General features: G+C 33.9%; 1 protein-coding gene across 1 annotated transcript; it reads right to left on the minus strand.

Moving 5' to 3' along the window:
- Window positions 1–7775: 7775 nt before the first annotated feature.
- LOC130096560 (olfactory receptor 51G2-like) lies at window positions 7776–8829 on the minus strand. The gene has a single exon (XM_056263106.1). The coding sequence runs from the start codon at window positions 8817–8819 to the stop codon at window positions 7869–7871; it is 951 nt and encodes a 316-aa protein (XP_056119081.1). The 5' UTR covers window positions 8820–8829; the 3' UTR covers window positions 7776–7868.
- Window positions 8830–10544: the final 1715 nt, after the last annotated feature.

The following is a 10544-nucleotide window of genomic DNA, read 5'->3' on the forward strand; positions in this document are numbered from 1 at the left end:
CTGTCAAGAACAAAAAGAAAGTGCAAGTCATGCTTACTTTTGCTTTCATTGATAACATTGATTGATTGCTTTTTTATTGCCCACAGGTAACTTAAATGCATTATGTTATAAAAATATATTATATATGATATTGAATGTTATAAAATAGTAGGCTATAACGTGTTCAAATGCTGTTCTGTTACAAATAAGGATGCATTTAAAGTTAATGTTGTAGGCAACTTTATTCATTTTGTGTGATTTGGATGTTCAAGATGAATATGGAAAAATGTTCCACCACCTGAGGAGTTGTGGAGATGTGAGGGGAACCACCGAGGGGGGAGATATGCCTGGCTGGTTCAAGTTGTTCTTATAAGGTGCGGTGTGTAGCCTAGCTACAGCGTAGGCTGTGGCCAACAACAGCCTCTAATAAACACCTGGTAGCACACCTACATCACAGAGATGTCTATTTGATGTGTGTGTTTACATCTGGAAGACGTATTTTTTAGAGTACCCTCACAAAAAAAAAAAGTTTATTCAAGTGTGCTATTAGTATACTTCTTTTAAACTAAAATAAGAAAGTATACTTTCAGTCTACTTTTTATGTAGGGTGAATTGCCCTAATGTGGGACACTGCCTAATGTGGGACACCTAAGGTCTAGTGTTTGTAGGTCCCCCAAAAATACATGAATGACAGTGAAACTATGGGTTAGACAAAGCTGTGGTGTCATGTGATCAAAATCACATGACCTATCAAATGTCCAATCATATTTGAGGGTGGAGCAATCTTCAAACAGGAGACACCTTGTGTGAAAACCATCCGAAGGTTAATGACATAGAGTTTTAACAAATTTGATGTTAAGGAGTTAAATAGATTTTAAACAAAGCAATCCTGCTACTTTTAGCCTAATATGCTTATGAAATGTTTGTCCATCAAAAAATAGTGTAACTTTATGTGTATAAACTATATATTTTATATTTTTTATCAAATTTCCTAGTGTCCCACATTAGGAAATGTGGTTTCCAAATCCGGGACAGCATGATCAGCCTAATGTGGGACAGTACTTCAATGAGTCAAAAATGTGTGGTGGGGCATGGTTTAAACATTTTTTTTTTAAATGTAATAAAAATATTAATAATGTTTATATTAGACAAATCTTAACTAAAGAAAAAAATGTTTCACCTAAGGCATTGATGAAATGGAAACAGGATTTTCATGACTTTTTTCAGAATCTGTGGTCAGATATTAATAAATATGTAATTCCTAAAAAAATCAGTCAAAGAAACTCACTTTAAAATAATAAATAGATATTATCCATGTAATGATTTTATCAGTAAGTTTAAAGAAGGGGTTTCTCCATTATGCTGTTTTTGTAAAGAGGAAACAGAAACAATTGTACATTTATTTTTTAGTTGTAAATTATTTTGGTCCAAAGTTTCTCTGTTTATTTTTTAGGTGTTTTACAAATTCATCACTATAACTGATATAATGGTCTTGTTTATGGATTGTGATACTGGTTTACTGGAAATGGATAATACAACTAAAAAAAAAATTATTTTACATGTTTCATCCATTCATAACCAAGAAAATTACTAACTAAGATTTAAGAGAGAATCTAAAATAAAATAAGATTTTACTATTCTACATGTATCAATGTGATTTTTTGGTCTTTTATCATAGATTTTTCAGTGTCCCATATTGGGGGCACAACTGTCCCACATTAGGAAGCTGCAGATTATTTCAGACAACTTGCAATAAGATCACTAATATGTCTATAATATCTCTTATGAATGGGTTATCTGAATTTTCCCTTTTGATTTGATTAGGTCACATACTGGGTTTTTTAAAATGGTATTGGGTGTGGATTTAATGTTTTGGTTACACATCGCAATATGTCACAGAAGTCTGAAGTGCAAAAAATGTCCCAGATTAGGGCAATTCACCCTAGGCTTCTTCTCAGAAATATAGGCCTACTTTATATACTTCTCAGAAATATACTTCAAATTGCACTTAAGTATTATACTGACAGAAAAGTCTAAATATATTTGGCCTATACTTGTTGATGGAGATATAGGCCCAGGGCCGTCGCTAGTGGGGTGAAAGGTGGTGACAATTATAGGGGCCCCCGCTGCCCAGGGGGCCCCACAAAATCCAGCAGTTATACTATTTAGGCCCCTGTAGTATGAATAATTCTAATATTTATATTAGTTGTATGCCTGAGATTTAAATGAAAACCACAAAAACGTGCAATTTGGGTAAATATTTTTCCAAATATCTGCTTCTCTTACCTCCATAAAAATGGTTTAGTCCGACCTAAAGTATGTATTAATTATTCAGTCAGAGTCAGTGACAAACATCAGATGGACCCAATAAAATTGTAAGTCCCGCCCCAGCTCGTGAACAGATCCAATCAGAGTTGAGGCGGCAGCCTGAAGTTAACGATGAACTTGGTGGAAGAGCAGGAGACTAACTGACTGAAAAATGTCGGGGAAAAGAAAACAAATCAGGGAACCAGAAATGCCAGGAAAAGACGGAGAGAGAGGCAAGGAGAGTGGTTGTATCCCAGTCGATCAAGACGTTCTTAAAGACCGGTTATATATTGTTATTTCGCTGGGAATTAGAAAACTTCCGTCTACAGTCTGCCGTGTACAGGCATTTTTTATTATCGGTACGCGCCACAATCGACCGAATGATTACGTGGTCTAAATTCCTGTCTTTTTACAGTATTGTAACTAGAGTTTAAAAAAAAATTACACGAGTCACGATGCATTGCATTATGCATCTGACCTGCCGGCTGATGATATTTAAAACATCGAGAAAACACGAATACAACACACTGCACTTGGATGAATAAATGTATTCGCTTTATTTAATAATATTACCAGTTCCATATTATCTTTATTAAAAAATAAGACAATGAATGCTTTTATTTTTTTAATTAGACTGCATTCTTGTCAATTTTTTAAATGTTTACTTTTTGATTTATGAATTATAACAGACTGATGGGGAATTTTTTTTATTACTTTTTAAAAATTGGTTTTATTATTATTTAACAATTTCTTGCTTTTTTATTAGTTGTAATTTTTATATAAACATTTAACTTTTTAAATAAAGGTTTTACAACAACATCACCATCTTCTGTTATGTGGGCCTCCATGTTCATCTATTGTACGGTATATGATATTGGTGGAGGGTGGTGGGGGCCCACATCAATATTTTTTCAGGGGGCCCCGAATCCTCTAGCTACGGCCCTGTATAGGCCTACTTAAAAGTATAATTAAGTATTCTAAGTATTATTGGCTTGTAAACATACACACTGTCTTATACACTAACATGTTCAAGTTTATATAGTAAGCTTTTGAGGGTAAATAAAATAAGCATGGAACTGAACCTGATCTTGACTTGTACACGATAATACCTTACGAACAATACGTTTATTCAAGTGTTCTATTAGTAAACTTCTTTTCAACTAAAAAGAAAGCATACTTTCAGTCTACATTTTATATACTTCTCAAAAACATACTTAAAATTACACTTAAGTGTACTTGACTTATACTGAGAGAAAATTCCAAATATATTTGTCCTGTACTTGTACTCAATCTTTTGATCGAGATATACTTAAAAGTATAATTAAGTATTTAAAGTATACTTGGCTTGTACTTGTGTTAACTCTTTTGATCGAGTAGCCTATTAAATATACTTTTTTACATAGTTTTTCATATACAGTCTTATGAAACTTACATTGTTTGAAAATATTGATTAAAATATTGATAAAAAACAGATACGTTTCTAATTCTGCGTATCTGAATTTTTGTGTAGGCTAGTCCACTGGTAGTGTACAGGAATTTCTACTTTACTCTTTCCCCACCATTGACTGAATTTTCCAGCTATCCATGTTTTCACATACGGTAGGGGGCGCTATGATGACATCTTCTAGTACAGAATCTCCGGATTAAAAACACGAGAAGAAGCTGAAACAAGTGATAGAAGGTTGCTCACGCAAATGTAAAATAACGTGATCATCAAACATTAAACAGCGTGTAAATCAAAACTGCTTAATGTTAACAAATTAAATGAAGCGTAAACCATGAAGAGAAAACGGCTGTGAAGCTTTGGGGGTGTTGGACTCGATCTACTCCATCTGTGTTTTGATTATCGTTCTGAATCTGATCAAGGCGTAACCTTTGACAAAAATGAGATTTTCTTCAAATTTTTTGTTTAAAATGTTCCCTTTCTTTATTAAACTTACCAACATTCAAGTGTTGATAAAAAGCATGCATGAAGCTAATAAAATGTTTTTTTTTTTTTAATTAAAGTACAGTTAAAAGTATTTTTTCAAGTATAAAAAAATAACATGTCAACATAGTAGTATAGGCCTACCTACTGCAAGTGCAAATATATTATATGAATAGTAAACTATAAGTATAATGTTAAGTTCACTTAAAGAAAACTTTCAGTAAACTACTAGTTTAGTTTTATACTATAAGTTTTCTTTTAGTGTACTCTCAGTAAACTACTAGTTTAGTAGTTTTATACTATGAGTATACTTCAAAGTGTACTTTCATAAACTAAAAAATTTCTACAAGTATTAAAAAAGTAAACTACTAGTATACCCATAAGTTCAATTGCAGTACAAATGATAAACGTAGTTGTGCACTTAAAGTTTACTACTGTTACACTTATAGTACACTTAAACATATAATTTTATATACTAAAAGTGGGCCAATTTAGTCCCAAGCAGTATTAAAATAGTACACTTACAAGTTTACTACTAGTACCTATTGACATTAGTATACTTACTACATAATGTATACTTAAAAATATACTTGAACATTACTTAAGTATATAAAATGAACTTGAAGTATACTTCTTTTTCGTATGGATGACATATTTTGCAACGTGGGCCGCTATTTTATGAAGTTTTAACCCATATTTTGTTGAAATATATATTACGTAACTGTTTTAACCATTGGTCTCTGAGGGTTAAGGATTGTTGTGAACTTTTTCTTCTAAAGTGTAGGAACTCAGAAGTGAAGACCAGGAGACTTGGTTGTATCTTTTAAGCAGAGTTCTTTATTAAAGGGGTCATATAATGCCATTTTTGTACAAGCTAATATGATTCTTTAGGGTCTAAATTAAAAGTTTGTAATATACTTTAATTAAAAATTCTCATTAGTATTGTAAGAAAACACTTATTTTACCTGGTCAAAAACAGCTCTGTTTTCAGCACGCCGTTTCAGTGCATATGACTTTAAATGATAATGAGCTTTGCTCACTCCGCCTCTCTGTTCTGCGCATACACCGTTTGTAACACAATAACACAATAACCACGCGTTGTTCATTATAAACGTGGGATTATGAATTATATTGAGAACGTTGTACATAGAAAACATGCTGTAATGTACCCTGAGTGTAAACCGACGCATTCATCGTGAAGCGTGCAGCTGGCGATTTGCAAAGATTATATAAAGATTAATATAAAGATTAATAAAACGTTACACTCACTTTAGTTCTTCTGAAGGTTCAGCAGGAAGACGAATAGGTTCCGATCCTTTATTCAGGTGCAGCTTCTCAGCAAAACCAGCTTTACACTGATCCTCGTTTATAAAGCAGCCCACTGAGAAATGATTCGGCAAATATGAGAGCATTGACGTTGCTCATGGGGAATATTCCCTTCGAAAACAAACTCAGCCACTGCGTCTTCAGCGGTTCGGATTTAGGAACATTAAAATGACTGCTGTGTTCGTTATTGCACCCAAGAACAGAACACCACAATCGCTTAGACGCCATTCTGCTCATAGACAGTGCTCCAGCATATCAACAATGACCGCGCCGATCCGCGCAGACTATGATTGACAGGACGAGCGAGGGCGGGTCTGTGTTGAATCACAAGCTGTCAATCAACAATCGCGGGAGGGGCGTCCGTTTTATTGACGTCACAAAAACGAACGGCTCAATTTGAGGCAGGGGAAAACATATAAGGAGATTAAAACAAAAACACTGGATGGATTTTTATCATTATATGATGGTTGTGTACAGGCACTGCCAACACACATTTCAGTACAATCAACTTGTAAAAGTGCATGTACCATTATATGACCCCTTTAAGAAACACGAGCTGTTGGTAGCTGCAGTCCTCGTTCGTCAAGTCTGCTTCGTCCAAAAATCTTAGCCAAATCTAACTAAAATACAATACAGACTGTAGTTTATACATTTAGAGGGGGAGGAGTTACATCGAGGGGGAGACACTCTGAAACAAAACATGTAAATGAAGTATAGGCTACAGGTTTTGGAACCTGCTCAGCATGACTCTTCACACACTGAGACACGAGAACAGGAAAGGCAGGCCCTCCCGCACTGAGACAGGATCAATGTAACTTACAATAGAGAGACCAGGACTGGCAGAATCTCTTGCTCATTTATACCTCAAATGCTAAATTCAGTCTACTAGACTTTCTCAGTTTATATACTATTGTACTGGAACCTAAATTAAACATTTAATAAATTTGTAATACTTCAGCATGTAGATATAAATTGCTTTATGCCACTTTAATTGTGAGTTATTATTAAATAAGCATGTCACAGTATTTTGTGTCAAATGTGTTTATTTCTATTTTCTCATCTCTGGAAGATATGGAAGACAAAAAAACAGGATGATATGGGCGGTATATATCCGGTAAGACATCTCAAAGTGAAGCCATTGCCAATATTTTGATTTGAACTAATAGCTAACATCAGTGAACGTGTGAGTGACTGTGAATGATCAGTGAGTGTCTGTGAATGAATTAATACATACATGAATAAAGCCATGCGATTTATTTAGCTTTCCTACTAAAGTGACTTGCAGTACACTATGGGAACACCATTAGATAAGCTGGACTTTGTCCTAAAGCATTTGTCTTGTGATTTACGCACCGAAACGATGATTGAGCAAGTCTGTGATTGGATGACTTTCCCAGATCAACCTCATTTGAGATCCCATCTGACCTCAAACCTCTCTTTTCCTGTAAGGGTTTATAATCATGATTTTAGTTGCATTTTGGGGAATTCTAGGCAGTGTTGCCATCTGGGAGTGAAATCAAGGCTCGTGTGCAGCACTTAGAGGATCAGTTTCAGAGCACAGTATATGACAAATTCCACACTTTTTAGTGAACCAGTAGTCCATAATGTTTGTCTTGCAAAGTATATTCATTTTTTGTTCTCATTTCATAATATAGGTGCAAAGGGATGCTTAATGTCTTGGGTAAAAGCAAACAAATGTAATGTCACAAAACATTTAAAACTTGACAGGTTTTGTTTCAAGGCCCAAACTGTGTATCATGACCTGAAGGTGCACATTTTTAGAATTATACTGAAAAGCCTTGTATACTTAAAAAGTATAAATATCAATCAGGCAACAGAAGGCATGTATTGTGTACAACAGATTTTGATAATGTTGATAATTTAGAGACCTTAGAAATTAAAAATAAAAAAAGACCTTAGAAATCAAATATATTTCAGAAGGCTATGGTTAAATTTGAAAAATAATTATTTTGAAATTTGTGCACGAGATAAGACCTATATTGTGTTTTGCTCCATTTTTAATATGTTGTTGAAATATATCAACCCATACCCATGAACTTCCACATTTCTCAGTAAAAAGAGTAACAGAACATTTAAGTATTGGTTGTTTACTTAAATGGTGACAATCAGTGTGTTCATTACACTTTTTTGTCACATACACTAATTAACTGACTACTGCATTTCAGAGGGCAACACATCGTCTTGCATGTGACTCAAACATGATTCAGAATCAGATAATGCTCACAAATGTTGGGAATATCAGCTGTTTATTGACATGATGAATTTTTTGATAACATGCACATTTCTCATCTAGAAAATAACAAAGATCCTATTTTACAGCCAAAGGCAATAACTTATTCCTAGACCTAAAAGGTCTAAACATATTGTCTCTTAGAGCCTGAACACTCAGCCCATAAATGACTGGATTCACAATAGGAGGAAATATTAAGAAATAAAGTGACATAACTGTTTGTGTTTGAAAGGGAAGATAACTTGTGTCAAAGCGACTTTGTACAATTTCACAAAAACAGCCCACACTATAGTTCAATATTGCAAATAAGTGTGGCATGCAGGTCTTCAGTGCTTTTATTTTAGACTTTTTAGTGGCAGTAAAGCATATTTTCAGAATATGTCCATATGAGTAGAGGGTCATTGCAAGCTGAGGAAAAGTATATACAACAACAGAAAACAATCCAATAGCACTCACAACATTTGTGTCATCACAGGACAGTTTGACAAGAGAATAGTTGGAACAGTACACTCGCTCAATTATGTTTCTACAGATTGTCAAGCGCAGAGTCATAATGAAAAACAAAGCGAATGCCACTAAAGGATAACCCCATGAGAAAGCAATTAGTTCATACACCTTTGTGATTGTCATGATACTGTGATTCTGTAGCGGATAGCATATGGCCACATAGCGATCATAGCACATCACTGAAAGAATGGTGAATTCTATGATAGCATATGTGTGCAGGAAATAGGTTTGAGCCTGACAACATGCCAAAGATACCTCATGAGAAGGAGACATTAAAGTACCCATCAAGGCCGGAAGCAAAGCCGTACCACCATAGATGCCATTTACAGCCAAGTTACATAGAAAAACGTACATAGGTTTGTGAAGCGCTCTGTCAGTAATTATGATAAAAATCACAGTGGTGTTAGCAAAGAGTACAAACATGTACAACATAAAAAAGACCATGAAGTAAAGGTATTTAAGATCGTCCATTTTGTAAAGGAGCTCCAGTATGACTGAAGACATAATCGATGAGTTTTTCATCTTCTTTAAATTGTTCAGCACACTGTAGTAAAAAAAGAAAAAGGTAGGCTACATTACATTCTTGCCAAGTAGTTGCGTTGTATAGGCTAAAGGAAACAAGTTATAAGCAGTTGGACATGCTCTCCTTATATAGGGCTGCTGTAAATATCAGAGACAGAAAAAAATATTCATAATTCATTTCAAAACAAATATCACAAATGTTTTTCAGGTCAGCTGGATAATAGGTGGATGATGAGCCATGGCACATAAAGGAATAACTCTCGTCCTCTCCTTTTCTGTTTATATTTAGGCTATGTGTAACCGGAAACTTGTCCAGTGTATTCAGATCACGTGGTCTTTTCATTGTGATTATGTAAATAGCCTAATCTCTTATGGATGTTTGAATTAATACTAAGCATACAAGTCAATGGTAAAAATATTATGTGTTTATACAGATTAGAGTCTGTTGGTATAACTGCTAAACCATGGCATTAAAATACAAATATAGCCTACTTGACGATCTAATTAGGGAAAGCGCCATAGACAAAACAACAGTATAAATATGTTGGAATAATAAATAAACATTACATAATTAAAACCTTGTATAAAATGTTACATTAGAAAGTTGGGTAACGCTTTAGATTACAGCCCGGAAAGTACTGTGTAATTAAGAGGAATTTACAGTGTAACTTTCTGTAATTATAGTGTACCTATAAAGTACTTACATGTAAGTATAAGGGAAAAATATGTAAAGTTTGGGGAATAAAGGGGTAACAACCAGGAGAATTAAAAAAATATATTTATACTGTAAGTATTATAAGGGGTACTTATTCTACTATTATAATACAACAATCTTACATTTGGGAGCAATTTAGCAAGAACATACACTGCGTACCTTTTTGTAATAATTGTGTACCAATACATACTGTATAGGCTTTTTAAAAGTGATATACATATCTATTTTTTTTATTTTTTTTGATAGTGCAGATGTTTATGTTTGGGCTAACATGTTTCAAGGCAAGAAAAGCTAAGACTATTGCAATTTTTTTTTAAATATGGGAAATATATCTGGTTTCATGTGGTTACAGGGTAAGTGGTGCTTGTATAATAAATAAAGGTTTCCGAGTCAGTGATATAAGATTGTGCGTATGCATTTTAATTGTACTTACCCTGTAACTACATGGAACAAGAGGGTAACAAGAACCACTTTAATTTACAGCCCGCAATGTCACACTTACCCTGTAACTACATGAAACAAGAGGGTAACAAGCACCACTACATGAAACAAGAGTATCTTTCCCCAATATTTAAGCAAAAGTTGCAATAGTTTTTGTTTTCAGTGCACTTTTGTTAAAAAGATTACTTTATAAATGCATAGATATGTACCCTGTGATTTTTAAAAAGCCCATACAGTATGTACTGGTTCACCATTATTTCAAAAAGGTACGCAGTATGTTCTTTCTAAATTGCTCCCAAATGTAAGATTGTTGTATCATAATAGTAGAATAAGCACCCCTTAGTTCTATAATACTTACAGTATTGTTGTATCATAATAGTAGAATAAGCACCCCTTAGTTCTATAATACTTACAGTATTGTTGTATCATAATAGTAGAATAAGCACCCCTTAGTTCTATAATACTTACAGTATAAATAATTTTTTAATTCTCCTGGTTGTTACCCCTTTATTCCCCAAACTTAAAATATTGTTCCCTTATACTTATATTGTAAGTACATTATAGGTACA

This window comes from Rhinichthys klamathensis, unplaced genomic scaffold (genome assembly GCF_029890125.1).
Source record: "Rhinichthys klamathensis goyatoka isolate OS25496 unplaced genomic scaffold, OSU_Roscu_1.1 h1tg000197l_1, whole genome shotgun sequence".
In the NCBI taxonomy this organism is placed as follows: Eukaryota; Metazoa; Chordata; class Actinopteri; order Cypriniformes; family Leuciscidae; genus Rhinichthys; species Rhinichthys klamathensis.

Coding starts and splice junctions, on each gene's coding strand:
- LOC130096560 (XM_056263106.1), bottom strand. CDS start 8,819: ATGAAAAACTCATCGATTATGTCTTCAGTCATACTGGAGCTCCTTTAC.